Here is a 22,056-nt window from a genome sequence, read left to right as displayed (position 1 = left end):
TAAATCTAAAAATTATAAATAAACTATCCAGGGGTTCATAAAAATTCAAATAATAATATTAAAATAATTTTTATCATAAAACAAATACAATTAAATTATTTTAATGGGAAAATGATCTATATGGTTTCTAATTTTTTCGCTAAACTGCCAACCAATCGACCTAGAACACCTAATACTTAACCTCTTCCATGAGAGAGACATCTAGAGATAATAACACGTAGGGCAATTCAGACAGTTTTTTAATGCTTAACAAAGTCAGTCTTAGTAGTCCGATTATGCCTAATAACTTACTGATTGGGCACTGTTCCAAATATTAACGCAGGTATAACTTTATTAGTGAAAAAACTCAAAAAAAAAAAAAAAAAAAAACCAAAGATGGTATCTTGAAGGATAAGTTTGTAAAAAATAAAAAACTTCAAATTGATCGACCTTCTGTGTAATTTTAACCCAAAATTGACTCATCATCCGGTTTAGTATTTTTTTTTTTTCGTGTATCCGTTGGTAATTCACCCTTCGCCAAATTCTAGGTATGTTGTACACCAAACTTCCAAAATTTGCCAATTTTAGTACATGCTTGTTCCAGAATAGTCATATCTCTAGAACAGGCATCTCCGTAAATCCAAACGCACCGTAAGGGAGCCCTCGCGCGAGTTGATAGGGTTGACTAGGAGGTTTTTGACTGTTCGTTAACACTCTATTTCGGTGTTTGTTAAATGCAAAGGAAAGTGTGAATAAGTGCTCTGCATTTCTTCCGTGAATCACGCGCCCACGCCACACCTCCTCTCTCTCTCTCTCTTTCTCTCTCTTTCAATTTAGTTAAGACTCGTTAACTCAAATTTCTACCACAATTCCTGCCATAAATGGTGGTCTCCACCAGTCTTCTCACTCTAATCTACTACCCAACAAGCTGAAGACTTTCCTCTGTGACTTTCTCTCTCCTTCAAGAGAACCCAGTTCTTATTTTAGCTCTCTGACTTTAGCAGGCTCTCGGATCTCCCATAATGTGTGAGCTACATTTTCAGAGGAGATAGCAATCAACCATGCTCAAGCTTGCACTTTTGTTGCTCCTCTTACTGTGCTTCAGCTTCAGTTGCTCGAATGCGAAAAATCGTAAGTGCTTAGAACATGCTTTTTTTATTGAAAAGCGATTAGAATTCGTGGGTTTTTTGCTCTTGGCTGTTTCAAGCAGTTGGTAATCTTGGGCTTGCACTTCCTCTTGTTTTTAATGGATTTAGTGTGTTATTTGGGTCTTATTCAATAGAGTAATTTTGGGGTGTTGCTCAATGGGATTAGTTCTGTTTTTTACTTCTCTAATTCTTATGTTTTGTAGATTAGTAATTAGTTTATGGCCTATGGTGAGATCTTAGCACTGAGTTGTTAGTACGCAAATTGGTTTGGAGCTAATGGTGTGGATCTTTTGGAAATGTTGGTGAATACTCCCACCATTGCGTCCCTAAGGTCCTCAATGATGCACTGTGATGCATATGTTATAGATTTATTTGTGTGGCTATTATGGTACATTTGATTCTTAAAAAATTATGGTGCATTTGAATAGTTATCTTTTAGCTGCGCCTTTAGAGATCGAAACAGTCTGGAGAGAAATTTTCAGAAGAGAATGGGTTGATTGGACATTGGGAAATTGGGTTCTTTCCTATGCTCTTTATTGCTTTATTTGTTGGTTTTATGTTTGTTCACTTCCTTTCAATTGATTGGGGATAGTATATAGTCATTTCATTTACTTAAGATTATTAGTTCTTTGTGTGGTCAGGATGTTATCCAGGGATATCTTCGATATTCAATTTCGAGCTATTAAAATGGGCATAAATCTAGAGGAGGGTGACACTTCTCAGTAAGTTTAGAACTCAATTTAACAGTCTGCAAAATAACTACTTGTATAAGAAGTTGTCCTTAATATAAAGAAAAGGAGCAAGAAATGATTGATTTCATAAAAATTTAAAGACAGCGTTTATGTGCAAAAGTTATCTGCACATGGTACTGCAATGTGTTTTAAGGTTATGATACGGTTTGTCTTATGTCTCATACTCACATCTGAACTTGATTTAGGTTGATCATTCTTTTTGAAATAATTTTTTCTTGTGGGGATTGTCAAAAAATAAATAAATAAATAAATAAATCTTGTGGGCACACTTATTCCTGAGTAGATTTTGGTGCTGTTAGGTCCTTAAAATGTATATTTGTAGTATAGGGTTGTCTTATGTACTTCTTTGAGCCATTGGTATCTCTTCTTAGCACTTTGAAGCCTTGCATTACCGTCAATTTAATGGTCGTATGTCCCAAATTAGGTTCTGCAAGTAGTCCTATCTAATGTTCTTGGTAATCCATTTAAGTTTTCATGAATACTTGTAAGTAAAAAATTTTCTCTTCCTTCATCCAATGTAATGTATTCTTGTTTTGTCCTTTAGCCTATGGACACTATCCTGTTTACCAAATTTCTATCTTGTTTGTTTTGACTCATGCATTAAGATGAATGCTGCTGATTACCTTAAGGGCGCAATTTAGATTGTAACATAAGTTTCTAGTCTTGATAATAAAATTGTATGCAATATTGAATGGTTAACCATGTTCTAGGAAAAGCTTTCGAGTGCTGATATCTGGCTGTGTTCCATTGCATAAATGTATTTGAAGGTTATATGGATTATACCCTTCATTGGGTCATGAGAGAATGGCGGATAGAGGGGAAGTACAGATAAATTATGTTCAGCTTCATGTCAAGTTTTAGTTGCTGTGCACTAAATTTACAATCTTTGAGGTTTCTTGGCATTCCCAAGTATTCTGAGTTGAATTGTTCCTTGTTATAAATATTCTTGGGTGTGGCAATCATTCTGTACCGTTTGTTTGATTCACTTATGTTTCTGATGTACAGTTTTTGAATGATAATGTCTTTTGCAGAACCATTCGCCATCCGCATAAGCTGTGGGGCCCGCCAGAATGTTTATACCAGCCCCACTAATGCCCTCTGGCTCAAAGACTTTGGTTACACAGGAGGAAAACCAGCAAATTCATCTCCCAGTGCCATTACACCCCCACTTCATACACTTCGGTATTTCCCTCTATCTGATGGCCCTGAGAATTGTTATACCATCAATAACATACCAAATGGACACTATTCAGTGAGAATCTTCTTTGGCCTCCTTTCCGAACCCAATTTTGAGAATGAGCCTCTCTTTGATGTATCTGTAGAAGGAACACTTGTTTATTCTTTGAAATCAGGTTGGACCACCGTTGATGAACAATCTTTTGCAGAAGCCATACTATTTATTTCTGATAAATCTGTTTCTACGTGTTTCCATAGCACTGGTCATGGTGACCCAACTATCCTTTCAATTGAAATTCTTCAAATTGATGAGAATGCTTACAATTTTGGCCAAGAGTGGGATAAAAGAACCATCCTAAGAACATCCAAACGACTGAGTTGCGGTGCGGGAAAGCCAGCATTTGATGAAGATTATATAGGTGATCAATGGGGTGGTGATAGATTTTGGAAGAACATTGCAGTTTTCGATAGCATTTCTAATATTCGAATAAGCACTGAAGAAGCCATTGCTAAAGCTTCTGTTGCACCTAACTTTTATCCCAAAAAGCTTTATCAGTCAGCAATTGTGAGCACTGACAACGAACCTGATTTATCTTATAGTACAGAGGTGGATCCTAATAAGAACTACTCGATCTGGCTACATTTTGCGGAGATTGACTATAGAGATGCAGGGGAAGGGAAGAGAGTATTTGATATTTTAATTAATGGGGATGTTGCTTTCAGAGATGTTGATGTTTACAAGATTTCAGGGGGACTCTATGCAGCTCTTGTTTTGAACAAGACTGTTGCTGTGAATGGCAGGACTCTAACCATAACCCTGCATCCCACAAAAGGAAACAGTGCAATTGTCAATGCCATCGAGATATTTGAGGTCATTGCCATGGAGTTCAAGAGTTCAGTGATTGAAGGTACATATGCTAGATTTCCTGTTTACAGTTCAAGGGGTCCTATAGGCCCAATTATGGCCATCTACTGTAGGGTATGCAGCCCTTGTTTTGTGGCTCATCTCACTCTCATTCTATACACACACAAAAAATTATTGTTTAAAAACTTTTGAAAAATTGCCCCAACTTATGCATCAAACCCTGGCTACTTTTTAGGCTGAAGTAATAGACACTTGAGACATGTACTAGACATGACACTCATGTTGGTATTTATCTAACATTGCCTCTGTGTGTGTGTGTGTGCGTGCGAGAGTGTGTGTGCGTGTGTGCGTGCGCCTATATATTTGTTTGGGGGCTACTCATCTTGTGGAGTATTTTCTCAACCTTTACAACATTTTCAGACATGTTATTGGAACCTCACTTCTTCTTTTTTTTAATCAAGGTGACAAATATATTAATTTATAGTATAAATTTACAAAAAGCCACGAGATGTAGGTAGCGCCATCATGTCGGGTGCTTTTCTACGCTTACTTTTTCATTCAAATAACTTTTTAATTAGAGACATTAATTATTCAACATTAGTTGGAAATATAATTTAAACAATATTCATTGATGTAAGTGACTTAGCTGGTGTGACATCATCCACAAGGGCATATGACAATTGTCAACAACTAACAAAATGTCACTGTCTTCTTTTAAAATATCTACTATGCCTTTGAGTAATGACACACACATGGGCATTCCTTTGGTGCTTCCAAAATAGGAAGATTCTGGCTATATCCCAGCTCCTGGTCCTGGTATCTGTGCATGCTATCTATGCATGCGCCCATTTATGCAGAAATGAAGATTGACTTTTATCGATATGATTGATGTTTAGAGCATTCCACATTAACTTTTAGATATTTTTGTCTCTATGTAATCTTTGTATGATATTTATATTTTTCCTAGAGGGGAGTTTGATAATGTGTGTATATACTTGTGTTCCAGAAGAAGAATATTTTTTTTTTTTTTTTTTTTTTGAGAGGCAAGAAGAATAATTATTTGTTAATGTGTGCATAAACCTTTAATGATATTTTTGTGTTTCTTTAAGAAAAGTAGTTCAGTAGTTTCAGTTTTAGTTCTTGACAGGACGTTTATCTCTGGATCCTCACTTGAATGTGGCATTAATTGAATGATGATTTTGTTGGCTCTTAGCAAATTCTTAGAAGGTCCTTTTAGGCTGATGAATATTTTTCAATGTTGTGCAGTTCGAGCTCTACAAACTCTGAAAGGTGCACTGGGTCTACCTCTTCGTTTTGGTTGGAATGGTGATCCATGTGTTCCTCAACAACACCCATGGAGTGGAGTGGACTGCCAGTTTGATGAGAGGAGCAGCTCATGGGTCATCGATGGACTGTAGTCACTGAATCCTCTATGCTTTCAATTTGGAGTAGTAATATACACTATTGTCTTATGTTATGAAGCAATTTTCTATGCAATAATTTTAACCTTAGTGTATATTCTGAAATGGTCATATCTTGTGGAAGTGTACAATGATCCAATGGAGTGCTGGAAAACTGTAGTCCATGGCTTATAGTGCACAATCCTTTCTGCTAATTTGAATCTTTAGTTCCTCATACTGGGTGGCAGATTAAGAATCGCAGATAAACTTTGTGAGATCCATCAACGAGAACTGATAGCATGAAATTGGCAAAAATGACACCATTCTTCTAACGATGTTACATCAGAGGTCGTTGGACTTAACACCTTGTAATTATCTTTGTGGTTCTGTAGTTCCCAGAAAATTGTTGGTTCTGAATAGCACATTGCCATGTTGACTTCTGGTTAATTGTTTATTACCATTCACATTACTATCTCTTCACTTACGGCTGACAAACCGCATGCAATCTCGTAATTGATGCCTTTTCAGAATAACAGTGGAGTACACTAGTGGCATTTAATACTCCATGTGTGTGATGTCGCACCCCATGTGGATGATATCATATCCTTCCTAATGACCAAAAATACCCTTACTAAAACAATACTCCAAGTACAAAGCAAGGGTAGATAAGTGTCCAAAATTTATTGAGTACCTTTATAAAATACTCTATAGTGTGAGCACCCTAACATAACCATATATATATATATAGGAAAAAGTTTATATAACATCTCAACCTTATACTATACAGGTAAGGTGAACCTAAAAAACCCACTAGTGAAGGTTGTTTTAATGCTGGAAAATCCTCAAATCGATCATCTTGACTTCAACATTTTTAGACATGAAAAAGAGGGATATCTAATCCTAAAAGTAGTTCATCTTCTAAGAGATTATCTGGACCGTCCATTTTGAAGATTTTCAAGTATTTATAGATATGCTTGATCATCATCATTTCTTGAGCTTTGAATTTCATAATTGGGGGCAACAATAGATTTTCATATCATTGCAAGGCTTTGTGGCATCGAAACTGTATTTTCGGCATAGTTTTGAGGCGTATCTTACTTCAATAGTATAAGGTTGACACCATATACAAACCTCACTCATATATATATATATATATATATAGAAAACACTAGGGTCAGCCCACCAGCTGATGGAATAGTATATGCCCAATAGCCCAGATTGAATCTAGGTCAATCTGACGATTAGGAATATATTTCGGTAATATAATTTTAATATTTTTTATATAAATTCAAATAACATGAAATTTAGCACATCAACTCTTCTCATCAAGGCGCACCTAATAAAATTATTAAAAAAATAATTCGCATAAAATAAATTGACCGAAATACCTTTGAAACTTTTCAGCAATATTTTGATCAATTTATTTTATGCAAATTATTCTTTTGATATTTTTATCAGATTCCAATATTTTTGAAGAATAGACGCTCCAAATGTCAAGTAATTTGGAATTGTAAAAAAAAAATGAAAATTCAATTATGAAATACAACCATGATCATTGGATCAGCCCATATTCAATCTAGACCGTTGCGCTTAGAATGTTCCATCAGCCCGTGGGCTGATAGGAGCTTTTTTCTATATATATATATATATATATATATATATATATATATATAGGGTTATAATAAGGTACTCATATATATGAGTAATTTCTTAAGGTACCCAACATTTTTTGATACTTGATACCCTTCTCCCAATGACTATGGTATTAGGTCTTCTTGGAAAGACTACTTTTAGCTCAAATTGAGTAGTATTGACTTGCTGGTATACTTTCTTCAAATAATCCAAGAATCTTTTTGGGTGTTGGTGCGTCCATGAAGATATCCATTGTGTTTAAAGATCATGCAATAATTCACTCATGAACTATTCATTCTTCAAATAACAGCTTGATAATAGGTCCATCTACAAATTTCGATGGACGTCTCTTAGTCTGGTAGTTTTGCATATTAAATAATTAAATTATTTAGTGCTTCAATCAAGAATAATGGAGATTGGCTTCAACAAGTTCATGCATGATGCTTAGCTATTAAGATCACACCAACTTATACATGGATAACCCAAACTATAGTGTTGTAGGGATTGGTTTGAATTATTTAGAACATACTCATAGGATGAGTGTAGCTGAGATGAGAATGTTGAGATGGGTGAGTGGCAAGACAAGAAGGGATATAATTTGAAATGAATACATTAAGGAGAACTTCAATGTCTAATAGGCGATAAGCTGAGAGAAAGTAGATTAAGTTGGTTGGCCATGTGCAGCATAGGCCCAATACGATACTGTTAGGAGGTACGAGTTGGTTTAAGTGGAAGGCTAAAACAAGGCAATGGGCACTCCCAAAAGGACATAGTTGGAAGTATTGAGAAAAGATATGGGAACTTATGGCCTCACTAAGGGTATAGTTCTTTTATAAAGCAGAATGGTGGACCATAATTCGTATAGCCAACCCTAAATAGTTGGAAAAAGGATATGATGATAATGATGATGATGGAACAATTCTTGGAAAATGCAAAAAAACTTCCAATTTGTTTAAAAGGTTAAATGAGAGAGCATCATTTCTCTCTTTTCTATAACCCAAACAAGCTAATCTTTGGGAAGGGGTGACAGGCACTAAGACCCTTGCTTTAAGTGTAGAACTTCGACTGTGTACATGTGTGTAGCATTGAAAGGGATAGAATATACGTTGTGGGTCCTCCAACTTACAAAAGTACAAAATATCTATGTTGCTTGAATAAAATGCCAAAAGACATAAAAATTAATAGGTTGGGGTGGACTTACTAGACAAAAAGTTGGGGGAGTTTAAGGCTCCTTCAATGCTTTCTGCGTGGTATGCTATAAAAAGATTATCTAATCACTTGCTTTTGTGTTTGCTTTGATATTGTATCCCAATGAACAATGCTTTAGCAAAAAATTGTTATCAAAACAAACAAATAACAAAAGTTTGTCATTTCTGTTACGATTGATAGATTTTGAATCGCCAAGATCTATTTTGATCTCACAATGGACAAAGGGATTCTTTGATCTGAGGGTCTACACTGACCCAAAACTGCGTAGGATCTGGAGAATCACACGTTGCTCTGCCACCATGATGATTTAGCACTCAGCTTAGCTTAGACAAACAATAAAAGGCTAATCAAAGTTTGTATATGCCCTTCGAGCAAGTAAACAGATGTGCCAAAAGATATTATACTCCCGCAGGAGTATATTGTCCACTTATTCCCTCTGGTAAAACCCCACATAGAATTCATTTTAGGACCAAATTTTGGAGATGTAACCTCTTTGACCCATTGATTAACATCAATAAAAAACAAAAATTCACTTGAAAATAATAGTATCTCGAGATTGAATAAAGACAATACAATTTTTAAATGGTGAGATCTAAGTGTTAGACAACTCAAATTTCAATTTTTTTTCTTTTGAGAATAATCATTTGTGATTTCTAGGTGGATCCCAAAATTTCAGATTGAAAAGATCCTCCCAAGTAGATCTTCTGACTGACGGAGTAGAAGTAGACTATGCTCCTGAGGGAGCATGGCATACATGCTCAGCAAATAAAGAATAAAATATGGAAAATTTCGCCCCTATACGACATGCACACTGCATAAAAATAGGAAATCATTAGTTTCTCACATGAAATCTCTCATTCTCATCGTTCTGCACTCTACAGTTCTTGTAGTGTTATTTGAAGTCACCATGTCTAGTCCTTTTATATTTTGGCCATGATTTGTTATTATTATGGAGTATCTTTTCCTTTCTTCCTGGATCTCTTGATTGGTTTCTGGTAGTGCTTTGTTTGTGCTAAATGTGTATTCAATTTTCCTTGATCGTTATCTAGCTTGTGTACCAGAGTAATTTGAGTTCTGAATTGTTTGTGCAGTGGTCTTGACAACCAAGGTTTGAAGGGTTTCTTGCCTGATGACATCGCCAATCTGAAGCATTTACAAAATATGTATTCTCTTCACAATAGTAACTTTCATTTTCTTGTATAGATGATATCTGTCTCTCTCTGTACCTTTTACTGTTGTAAAAGATTCTTGTAATTTTCTTTATGTCTTTGTAAAAGTAGAGTACATGGGCGATATGATCCTTTCTATAATTTTCATAAAATATCTCATGTGGATGGGAACCCATTTAAAACTGACACTTCATGTTGATTCTAACATTATAGTGACCTCTACAGTTGCTTGTTGACTTTTTGCATTATTGCCACATTCTTTTGTCTTAGATAAAGCGCATTAATCAGAGCATTAAGTGTGAGTTGCAGCGCATTTCTTTGAACTCTCATCATTATGCCGTACTGATATTTTCCTATCTTATTCTTGTAGAAACTTAAGTGGGAACAGCATTCATGGGAGCATACCTTATTCAATTGGAGCAATAACTGAGTTGGAAAGCTTGTAAGTGGGACCTATATATTCTGACAACTCCAACTCAATTTAATATCTAAACTCTAGCTCCTGTTATAGATTTTGAACCTTTGTGTTTTATTTATTGTATACATTTGATTGGTTTGAAAAGCAATTTTTCATGAGTAACTTGGCTTCGAAAGTGGGAAAGTAACCGTATTCCTGTTGTTTATTGTATACACCATCCTCTCCCTACAATGGATGATGGAGACGAACTGTAAAAAATGGTTAATCTCCACCATCCATTAAATCGAGTGTGCAATGGTTAGGCGTGCAATGTAACATGCCCAACTGGTGTATGGCCATATTGTCCCATCAATTGCATGATGAAATTGATGCTAACTCAATCCTAACAAGCTGTATGATTTTATTGTGAATGTTAACATGGTGGCTTCGCACAGAGACCTCTCATACAACATGCTGAACGGTTCAATTCCTGAAAGTTTAGGCCAGTTAACAATGCTGCACACATTGTGAGTAATGATTTGGGAAAATGTATTACAGCCAAATGGACTTGGGAAAACCATAGTCCATTGGGGCCTTGATTGTCCAATGAATTGTTGGACGCTTGTTGAGAGAAAGTGAGCCCATCATCACTGTACATTATTTCATTGAACAGTCATGATCCCAATGGACTCTCTTTTTCAATGGTCTAGTTGATTATATAGTACTCTTTAGCAAAGATCTTTGTGCAGATCGCATGTTTTATCAGAATCAGACTGATCAATGGTGGTGCTATGCTTACATGTTATGCAATGCAGGGATCTTAATGGGAATCTATTGTCTGGGAGAGTCCCTGCTGCACTTGGAGGCAGGCCTCTCCACAGAGCTAGCTTCAAGTAAGACATGATTTTCTCTTGCGAAAAGTTTTGGTTGATGAGTGGAAGTTGTTGGGTTAAAGAGAGAGAGAGAGAGATGATCTGGTTGGGTTCAATGTCTTTGAAACATTTGTTATTTGTCTTTCTTCTTTTCTTGTTTCCTTTTTTAAAGTTGTTATACAATATATGGGTATTCTTATGCATTTAAAAATAAGGGAAACATTTGTCTTTGTTCTTTTCTTGTTTCCTTTTTTAAGGTTGTTATACAATATATGGGTATTCTTATGCATGCAAAAATAGGGGAAATTTAAATATAACTCCTATTTTATTTTTAATATTTAAAAATAGTCCTAAATATTTCATATTTTATAATCAGGTAGTGTCTTTTAATTTTATATACTTTATTATGCATTAGGTTAATCTCAAATTTGGTATGTCCATATTTATCATAATCATACACATAAAAAAAATTTAAAAATAATTTTAAATAAATAAAACTATCACACTTCCCTTGAATAATATAGGGGTGGTTTGTTAATTTTATTATTTCAAGTAAATTTTTTAAATATATTTTATAGGTGTATGATGATGAGAAGCGTGGACATACCAAATTTGAGCTTAATACGATGCATAGAGGAAGAGATAAAAATAAAATATTTTATATTCTTAAAAATAGGACTTGTCGTAAAATGCGAAATAGATAGGTATTATTTCTAAATATAAAAAATAAAATAGGATTTACCTGTGAATTTCCCCAAAAATAAAAGAAAATGTGGAAGAGATGAACCCATTTCTTAATTTCAGTGAATCCTACGAGCATTCTACAATCACATTTCTTCATAAAGAATTCATCTGAGCGTGAAGCTTAACACTCTTTCTTCTACAGCTTTACTGGTAATGCTGGGCTTTGTGGGATACCAGGACTGCCTTCATGTGGCCCTCACCTCTCTGCGGGTTCAAAGGCAGGAATCGCATTTGGGATCATTCTCATTTTCTTACTCATTGTTGTCTTCTCTATTTGCATGTGGAAGAGGAGGCAGAACATTCTTCGAGCCCAGAAGCTTGCTGGTAATTCACAATCTCTCTCTCTCTCTCTCTCTCTCTCTCTCTCTCACACACACACAGACACACACACACACAAAACAAACACACTCTCTGTCTTGTACATGCTTGTGTGCATTCTCAAACATGTATATACACACATATGCAAGTTGCACTTGCCGACATACGTGCACGCCACGAGAGAGAGAGAGAGAGATTGCATTGAGATTGAGATCCTGATATGATGAATCAAATTTCAGCTAGGGATGCGCCTTATGCAAAAGCAAGGACCCACTTTGTGCGGGATGTGCAAATGACCAGGACTTATGGCAGCGACCAGGCACGGGTTGCTACAGAGAGTGGACCTCATCTCCTCTCTTAGCCAAACATGCTCTGTTTGGATTCTCTCTCAGCTCTGCTCACATTGTTTGCTAATGGCTTAACCTTTCTGGTTCTTTAGGAGGTCCCAATGTCTCCTTGGAGGGTGCAGAGTGGTGTAAATCAAAAATGTAAGAAAGGTAGTTATGCTTTTATTTGTTTTTGCATAATTATCTGAATTACCACCCAATTTTGGCTAAATTTGATAAGACAATTGGCAAATTTGAGCCAATTTTTTAACTGAATTCCTGAATTTCAACACTTCGAGTCATGTTTCTTTCGACCAATCTTCTGTTTGGTGCAAATGGGAGTTCAGTTTCTTAATCCAACCAAATTTAGATGGAGCTAACTATGTCTTGGAAAAGGGGAGGAAGTGAATGCTATATACCCATGGGTGGGGCATGCCTCTAATGTGTTTCTAGATGGGAGAAAAACAGATTTGAGAGAGAGAGAGAGAGAGAGAGGCAGTGTTAGAGAGACAAAGCTTAGGAGAGAATGTCAGGCCATGGCCCTTCTTCCTCGTCATCATCATCATTACGTTTGAGGATTTCTCAAGCATCCACCGAGCTTGTAGATTTTGCAGGTTGGACATATATCAGTGACTTCTTGTTGCTCGATCCGCCTTTGAGGAGTTGCCACTCCTCTCTGTGATCGAGAAGAAGAAAATCAAAGAAGTGAATACCACACTAGCAAGAGGTAGGTAATTCAGTTTCCGGTTTGATTGATTGTTTCTCTTATGTAATTGGTCTTGGACTACAATAGTTTTGGAGCTATGGAGGAACTCATTTTTATGCTTGTGCTTTTGAGTCTTCTTCTTCCTCCATGATACTGGATTGAGCTTCTCCCTAGATAAACCATAAAATTGGATTTTCTCTACATTTTATTATATAAAAAGGGAAATTTATTCAAATACCTATGAGAGATGAACTATTTAACTTTCTAACCATATGTTTGAATTAAATTTCAAAATAGCCATCAAAAGGCAGATGATCATGTGTTGGAATGTTGGAATGGTTGTAATTGGGCAAAATATTAAATAGTTCATATCTTATAGATATTTTGATAAATTTTCCTATATAAATAATTTTACATATAGGGCCAATAGCCTTATTTCATGGCAGGTAAGATCCCACAAGCATAGGCTGTGAGGCCTCACAGAGATGCAAGCAAACGCCATTGCCTCACTGCTTGCAAGGCTGGGTTCAGGCCAACATGTCGTGGCCTGAGGCTAAGGGTGGCAAGGAGACGGGCCTGGGCTGGGCTAGTCTTGGCCCTGACTTGGCCCTTGTTCCCATAGGCCCGGCCAAGCAGAACTGGGCTGGGCCGGCCATGCTAAAAACAAATGGAGAAATATATAGGAAAAAACAAAAAAAAAAGATTGCCGCATCGGGCCGGTGGCACGTGCCCAGCCCTGGAGCCAAAGTTTGTGGCCCGATCCCTACTTTTCTGGAACCAGTCCAAGCCAAGTCTCTCAGCCCATTGCCAACCTTACCTAAGGCCTCCTAGGCCACTCCCTGAGCAGGCGCATGCTCAGGACTTCTCGCCCAACAGTTGCTCAATCTTGGATTCACAAGGGAAGACAACGTTATGACAGGACGGTGCAAGGTCCAAAATCTTAAAAACAAATTCAGCTTGCTTTCAGCCCTCTGCATAAACCTTTCTTACACATGTTACCCCTGATTTTCTCCTTCAATATACAATATAAGGGGAAGAGAAGAAAAAACAAAGAGAATACCCCAAGATACCCTTGCTGCCACATTCTCAAAAACAATGCCAAAAAGAAATGAAAAATCTAACAAAAATGGTAATGTGGAAGTTGCATTCCCTTGTTCCTCTTTTAGATCTACACTCAGTTAATTGGAAGAACTCTTAGTGCTTCACACAACCCAGGCCCCTTCCAACCCTTTTGGATCTCTCACATAAGGATACTGAAAGAGAAACTCCTAAGGTACCATAGAGGGGTATAGGGATACTTAGGACATAAAGGAAACTTGCCTTCTATGGGTGGGGGTGACGAAATCCCAGCCATCCATCCCTTAGATGAGCCATATGTTGAAAATTCTATTGCATCATTCTTGCAATTCTATGAGGAATTTATTATCAAATTAGAAAATACTTGCAAGGATCCAACAATAGTTAGCAAATTGTAGAATAACATTGCACTGAGAAACCAAAAAATTGGTATTAAATTGTTTTATATCCAAAAAAAAAAATCAAAGCAAAAATAAGAATTTCAAAAAAGTCAAAAAATAGCTTTTTTGTTTTTGCCTTCTTTTTTTTTTTGGAATCCTAACTTAAAAAAGTCAAGAAACAGTTTAGCTCCAAAAACAAGGTGAAATAAATCAGATATGTCGAGATGAATAAAGCGAGGTTATATTTTGAAGAGGAAGAATACATTGATTTTATTGTGAAGATATAATAAAGTTATTAAACAATAATTTTTTGCCACAAGTTGGTAGCATTCAAACTCATTCTTGCAAAAATTTTATCTAAATTTATATTAAACACAACAACATGGTATGCTGCCTCTACTATCATAGCACAATACATATAAAAATTTATTGGGAGAATACAATGGAATAAGCAAGCAAGAAGGCCCCCAACTCTAACCCTCAAGATCATTTAAGGGATAAGGCTTTGGCTAAGGCATCAGTTTCCCTGTTTTACTCTATGAAAGCATGCTGAAAACGTACCTTCTTACCCTCAATAAAAATAGAACCTCATCCATCATCTGTTTTCAATACCCACGGTTGAACCTCATCCATCATCTGTTTTCCGGTTGATTACACCACTTGATCACATTAAAAGAATCTCCACAGTTCAGCTTGAATAACCTCAGAACCCAGTAATGACCATTGAAAAGTCCATAAGGTGGTCCCTTTATATTTTACTTTGTCAAAAAATTAACCCATTGAATTTAAAACCTTTCACATAACAAACAAAATCAGTGTATGATTCTAATTGAGACGAAACCATCTCAGTGAGAAGAAGAAAAAGGTGCAATTAGAGAGAGCACTTCCACACCCATATAGTCAGAGACAGAGAGAGAGCTCTATACGTTTCAGTCATAGCTCCTCTTCCTCTCCCTCTTTGTTCTGGTCAATCGGCGCTTTAGTTGGTCTTGTTCAAAGTAAAGATGAATTTAGTTAAAACTCAGGGTAACTTTCTTTTTCTAATTTATCAGATATTTTTAAATTATTATTTATATTTGTTTATATTTTTAAAATCCAATCAAACCGTTATGACCCACGTTTACACCGATTTTGATTAGATCAAACCCATTATTGATTCGACTACCACACAAAGTAAAACGTGCGTTAATCAATTCAGTGTTCGCAAAATCAAACCAAATTAACCGGACATAGGCCTGGAAGCGGTTTAAGCAGCCTAGGCGGTAAACTGGCCGATTCAAAAGTTCTATCAGAAGAATTCTTTGGCGATCAAAAAAGCGTTGAAAAAAATAAAAAAGATACAAAAAAAAATCTCCTAAATTATGAAAAGCATATAAAAAATAACTAAAACAATACACATTCAAATAAAGTTGAAAATTAGTGAAAAAAATGGATTTTAACTAATCGATTTGTGCCTAGGGGTATTTTTAAAATTTTATGAAAAAGATAGGAAAATATAAAAACGAGTATTAATGATCAAAACAATTTTTAATCTTTACCATAATGTAAAGAATATTAAAAAATGCATTACAAATCAAATTCTTTATTTTTGAGAATTTATATATATTTGTTTTGAATTTTTTTAAAAAATACCGGTCGATCACCAAAACCGCCCACAATCAAACCGACAATTGGCGGGTTCCGATCTAACGGGGAGGTTAGCGGTTAGATCACCCTATTTTTCCACAGTGATCCAATTTTCGATTTGATTGGTTTTCAGTGCATAGTATTTGGTCTAGAAAAGACACTGGAATATGTTCTTGATTTAGATGCAATCATCTTTTTTTCTAAAAAAATTTCTAAATGACTTTTGAAGTTCTAAGACTCCTCTATAACATTCATAACCGACCTTTTTGATGTTTTGTGACTCATGCACTGTGAAATTTATCAAATAGTCAACTTTTTCAAGTCAATTTTGTACATCCTCCATCAAAAACCTTTCAATAAATTTAATAGAGGTCGATGATAAACAACCAGTTGCTTGCCAGTTGAATCTCATCAACATGTCCAAATTTCTCATCACATATAGTTTTCGTAAAAGCCTAATTTAGAGATTTAGAAACCAAGTTGATTTTTGTTAATAAGGGGATATCCAAAACTCACCCCTTAATGGTATTAACATGATGTGTATGTTTGATAAGTCTTTTAAGACCGTATTAAAATATGGCACGCCATTTAAGATAATGTCAAATCTACCCTATCCAAATAGAATCAATGATAGATTGTTATAACCTTATTTCTACAAGTCAACTTGCAATTTTATATTAATTTTTCCTTATATATTAGGAATCTTATAGAAAATTGAAAACTTCAATAAGTTTCCTATTTAACATATCAATATGAATCTCATATATCCTATTAGGAAAAAAGTTTATCTAATGTTGCAACATTACTTGCAAAAACAAAGTTGCAACATCTATACCATTCATTTTTTAGATGGTATAGATTTCACACTTTCTTAAAGGATGTGCCATTTTTTAATATTGTCTTACAAAATATGTCAAATCTACTCTGTCTAATTAAAATAGACATTGTAGAACATCGCAACCTTAATTCTACAAGTAGGGTTGCAACCTTATATAAATCATGCCTGTGTGTCACATAGATATTTTAGGTGATATCCTTTTTAATAAGAGAAAATTTCAGTTATTCTTAAGGTGTTCTTGTCCAGGACTATAGTTTAGTTGTAGAATAGATAAGAGATATTAGTAGGCAATGTCAGTCAAGAGAGCTAGTGTAAAAAGACTACTTGACTGGGCTTTGTTGAGGGTTAGATAGGTAATACTGTGTCCCAAAATCTATAATGGAAACCTCGTCAATATAATGGGTTTCGATTTATCATACCCATGAATGTACCCCCTTTAGAATAAACCAAAAAAATTCTTTGTATTCTTGTGGTGCATGTGCTTTTAGGCTTTATTTCTTTATAATGGCCTAATTTATTTATAGCTAGTTAAATACACGATGGCTAATTGTACATTTCAAGGTTCCCTTTTCTTCAATGCCTAGGGTTCATAAATCCTAGCATTTTTTAATCCCATAGTCAAATCGTTGGGTGGCTTTCTCTTTTTTTATAATTAAGGAAAATGTTTGACATGGCTGTAGCCTATCAAAATAAGTAAAGCCTCACCTCAAAACTCACTTAAAATAGCAGTTTTGATACCGAAAACCTTCAAATCGATCATCTCATCCTTAATCATTATGGTAGTGAAAAATAATAGCATTTCAAGCTCTAAAAGTAGTGTTACATATAGTCTAGACTACACATTATCTAGACTGTCTATTTTGCCCTAAAAATAAGTGTTCATGGAACTGCAAGATCAATAATTTTTTGAACTTTAAATTTCATATTCAATGTTAGAAATTGATTTTAATGCCATTATGAAAAACTGTATGCTCAAAGTGCTTTCATGATGAGGATTCGAACCAAGGCTTCACCGAGCCTAGGTCCTATAGAAACTGCATATTTATGCAAAATCATGTTCAAGGCACGAGGCACTTGTATTTGAAAACCATCCAAAGAGTTTCGATGGAGAGAATTAATTAACACCTAATTGCTCAATGTTCTCCTAAGGCATTTAAGGGCTTGTGTTATGTTGTAGTCTCCCTTCCGAACCCCTAACAAGGATAGGCCAATGGAAGTCCATTTTAAGGGGACTATAATCGTACAAAAAGAAGTAGGTGGGTCAAGCCAGCTTAGTTTATTAGGATTTGGAATATGAAAACCAGGGTTTAAAAAATGCCAATTCAAATCCGAATTGGCCGATCCAGATAAGAAATCAGGAATTAATCTAATTTTCACCATATGTCAGGAGCTGCCACCAGGAACGGGCAACTGGCTGGTTAAATCGGCTGGTTTCTTGATTAATCGGGTGGTTCAGTGCGATTCTCAAGGAATCAGGCTAGACAACCCAATTTCCATATTTTTTGTTTTTTATTTCTTAAAATTTATACAAAATTATAGAAAAAATTATTTTTTTATTTTTTTTTTTTTAATTTAATAGGAATCGTTGTGGCCCACCCGTCTTTCTAATTGGGCACCCATACCGTCATTCCCCTTTTATATGTTTTTATATGTGACATCGGAGGTTAAATATTTGTCTGAGTAGTTACATTCAATATTGGTCACCATGAGAGGTTAAATTCAATATTAATTCCTTTATAAAACTATGCGAGTTTTATTTACTAATGCCCCCTCCCTTTTACATATGCACCCATATATGCTTGGTTTATGGCATTTTTTAGTTTAAGTATAAAGTTTGACCTTGCATAAAAAATGTGTGAGTTTAACAAGCACAGGTACTAAAGCTATGAGAGAGAAATTGTGGTCCCATATCTTTGTGAAAGAGATGTCCAATGTGTTTGTGTATGTCAGAGAGAGACGCCCAATGTCTTTGTATGTGTGGGTGACAGAGAGGTCCAATATGTTTATATATTTGTATTTATGTATACGTGTAAGAGAGAGAGGCGTGCAATGTGCTTTTTGTGTGTATTTGGGAGAAAGAGGTCCAATATGTGTGAGAGAGAAAAATCACACATAAAAATGGAACTTACTATATCATGAAATTAGTATAAAAAATCACAAAGCTCACGTTCTTCCTTGTTTCTTCATTAAAGAATCAAAAAGTGGGTATCAAAATTTTTTAAAAAGTGTCGTATCAAAATTAGTATAAAAAATCAGTAACAAAACCAATATCAACATATACTTAGTCAAGAAATGGTGTCTCAATATTTACGTATTGTTTGCAAAATATTGAAAATCCATTACCCTCATTTTTATGGAAGCTCGAAATAATATTTATAACTATTTGTAATACTTTTTTAAAAATATTAAGGCCAGATTAGACCGGTTTCCTGATCCGGACCTCTGATATGCTCATCATAACCGATTTTTAGGATGGAAAATCCAAGTAACCAATTCACTATATATATATATATATATATATATATATATATATATATATATATATATATAAAGAGCGAGAGATAGAGAGATTTATGAAATTACCCATAAGAGATGAACGAGTTAATATTCTACCTGAATTAATTTCAAAATACTCATAAAAAATACATGGTTTTTAGTTGGAAATTTTTAAATGGATAAACAATTATATGGTTCATCATGTTATTTTTCCCTCTTTTTTATTATTTATGCTTTATTCTTCCAGCCACATTCTATTTTTTATCTATGTAGTAGCAATTCAAGGCAATGTCTTATTTCTTTTATTTTTCTCAATATTTATATTGACAATAGTATATTCAACTGATATAATTCGATTGCAATTAAATAGATCTATTTCCTCCAGTCCATTTTTTTTCCCATGTAGTAGCAATTCAAGACAATGTCTTATTTCTTTTATTTAACAACAAATATATTGACAATGGTGTATTCAACCAATATAATTTGATAGTAGATAAATAGATCTATTTCCTCTATTCCATAAGTTTGGTTCGATCCTTTACTTCACTCAAACAATTAGTTGGCTGGATCCATTATCATAGACACAAGAAATATCTTTTATTCTTAATGGAATTGATATTTAACATATTAAGATTTTTATGTGACCAAGCCCGTATATGTAGAAATGTGGGCCTCTTAATAAATCTATTTTTTAGGTGAATTTTAAGACTTAATTTTAAAGGACATGTAATCTCTAACATGGAGATCATGAATATGAAAAATTAAATAAATTTTATAAACTTAAAATAATAAATCTAGTAAAAAAATTATTGGGACCGTTAGTTTCCATTGTTTTTAGATGGAACACCTACTTGTATCCATCTTTAAAATAGATGCTTTACAATTTCTGAACTGCATATGTAGAATTGATAAAAGGACATGTGTGATCTAGCCGAAGTATATAATAAATTTTTTCTCTCTTTTTCAATTCTTTTTTTTCTTCACGGTCTAGATCACTTGCAAGAAGTCATTTTATGATATAACAACTTCAAATAAAATAAAAGAAAAAGAATACAATAGGATCGCAAGAACTTGAAGCCATTCAAACTATGTTTTTCATTAACAAAAGAAAATACACAACCTATGCTTGGAAATAAAAGATATAATAAATAAATATGGAAGAAATAAAAGAGGTGCCAGAGATTACCTCGACCGGGCTTCTTACACCCCATACCGAGTCACCACCTTTATGGCACGGGATCTAATGATCAACCTTCAATCTCAACGGTAAAAGCAAGTTTAGACAAGCCACATTAATGGAACATGAACTCTTGTTTATCACAAAATCAAACCCTACGTGAATCCCTTTAGTAACCTAGTTTGAGAGAGATGTTTCTCTTTTCTACCCCAACCCTATAGTCTGATATGAGATATCATGAAAGAAACCATAGATGCGAGAGATAGTAGGGCATGCCTCCCCTTAGGGCTTTCAAAAGAGAAGAAAAGAGAAGAGAGAGAGAGTTTCTATTGGGGAGAGATAAATGTTTTTAAGTGGGGCGTACCCCTTTGGTAGGTTAAGAGAGAAAGAGAGATGGAAAATATATGTAAGAGAAAAGGTGTAGAGATTTTGGGTAGGGTATTCCCTTTTTTTATAGTGTTTGAACAAAATTAGGGTTTTTTAGAGTTTTTCTTGGCTTTCCACTCACATGAGATTGAATATGAATTATTGATCTTGGTGAGTTGTTGAATGAAAGATCTGAGCTCTCCGTTCCATAAATGGGCCATCAACATCCTATTGAAGGTGCAAGATCATTATCTCTCACTTTCTAAACTATTTTCACATCAATTAATTTAAATAAAAAATTAATATATCATAATATTATCATTTTTTATTTTTATCCATACGTCTTCTCAAATATTTCAAAATATTAATCAAATATTTCAAAATATTAATCAAATATTTCTCACTTTTTAAAACAACACAAACCCTTCTCTCAAGCTTCAAAGCTTGAACACCAAATAAAAAAGATGCCATAAGTGGGGCATTGCCATCCATGGTGATATATAATGGGCCCCACCCAACATGCAATGGTTGACCCAAAAGACCTATTGGGCCTCTCATGTATTTTAAGTTATTTTTATCATTTTAGAAATACACAAAATCATTATTTGAATATTTAAATCATTATAAAATTAATATCTCCATTTTTATAAATCCAGATTTGATAAATAAAATATCCAAAAATTTAGAAAAATTCAAAGAACAATTCTAAAAATAAAATATAATTAAAATAAATCTTTGATGGGAAATAGATCCATATGGTCTAGAAATAAATATCCACTGGGCAGTCCATATCCAACTACGAACCACACATGCTTTATTAAACCAACCCAGCGTTGTCCATTACCCACAATATATTAAAGAGATCATTACTGGGTCACAAAAGTCTAGCAAATGGGCAAGGGGTCACAATCCTCGTATATGGATTTCAGGTCTCCCCTTGGAGATGAAACAAGGTCAACCTGACCTGATACAATCTATAGCTCGATGATGCGTAGGGGGTTTCTCTCGCACATGTACACACTTCACCCTGAAGTGTGATGGCACAAATGATGAGATTTTTTGCTCTGTCCCTAAAGGCCTCCATCACACACAAAGGTCAAACAGTCCATCAGCTCACTTATTTGGGCATACTCTAGCCTCATCAAATGATAACCACATAACCCTCATCGGTACGATTCTCAGAGCCTAGACAACATGGGTTTTCCCCAACTAGACCGATCTAGCATGTCAAGCATGGTCTAGCAAACATCGTTTGTTTAGTATGGTCTCCAAAGGATCACACTCCCACTGAGTCCATGTTTCACTATATACTTTTATTTTACAAGCACTCATAAAGCCTTTAATGATCATACTCACGCAACATAAATGAGATCCATCCTGCATGAAACAATGTTCCTTGAGGA

The 22,056-nt window shown here is 34.9% G+C and overlaps 1 protein-coding gene and 1 long non-coding RNA gene across 6 annotated transcripts; one reads left to right on the top strand and one right to left on the bottom strand.

Moving 5' to 3' along the window:
• Window positions 1-508: 508 nt before the first annotated feature.
• RLP4 (receptor like protein 4) lies at window positions 509-12,263 on the top strand. 5 transcript variants are annotated; one of them, XR_016049081.1, is made up of 9 exons: window positions 509-1,110; window positions 2,911-3,963; window positions 5,187-5,371; window positions 9,253-9,324; window positions 9,701-9,772; window positions 10,183-10,254; window positions 10,543-10,620; window positions 11,486-11,667; window positions 11,901-12,263. XR_016049081.1 is itself a non-coding variant. In XM_006853494.4 (9 exons), the coding sequence occupies exons 1-9, from the start codon at window positions 1,041-1,043 to the stop codon at window positions 12,020-12,022; spliced, it is 1,869 nt and encodes a 622-aa protein (XP_006853556.1). In that variant the 5' UTR covers window positions 551-1,040; the 3' UTR covers window positions 12,023-12,263. The 5 variants fall into 5 exon arrangements, 3 of the variants coding, with proteins under 3 accessions (XP_088714007.1, XP_006853556.1, XP_088714006.1); XM_006853494.4 differs by having other exon boundaries at window positions 551-1,110; window positions 5,187-5,334; XR_016049080.1 differs by lacking the exons at window positions 10,543-10,620; window positions 11,486-11,667; window positions 11,901-12,263 and having other exon boundaries at window positions 554-1,110; window positions 5,187-5,334; window positions 9,253-9,269.
• Window positions 12,264-13,619: 1,356 nt separating this feature from the next.
• On the bottom strand, window positions 13,620-15,020 carry LOC148783085 (uncharacterized). Its single transcript, XR_016049082.1, has 2 exons — window positions 14,712-15,020; window positions 13,620-14,101 (listed from the first exon to the last, which is right to left on the bottom strand). It is a non-coding gene; the product is annotated as an uncharacterized LOC148783085 (long non-coding RNA).
• Window positions 15,021-22,056: the final 7,036 nt, after the last annotated feature.

Source organism: Amborella trichopoda, chromosome 2 (genome assembly GCF_054954075.1).
Source record: "Amborella trichopoda isolate Santa Cruz 75 chromosome 2, AtrichopodaSantaCruz75HAP2 v2.0, whole genome shotgun sequence".
Classification (NCBI taxonomy): Eukaryota; Viridiplantae; Streptophyta; class Magnoliopsida; order Amborellales; family Amborellaceae; genus Amborella; species Amborella trichopoda.
Note: the sequence above shows the minus strand (reverse complement) of the source record. Positions and strands in the feature narration are given on the sequence as shown.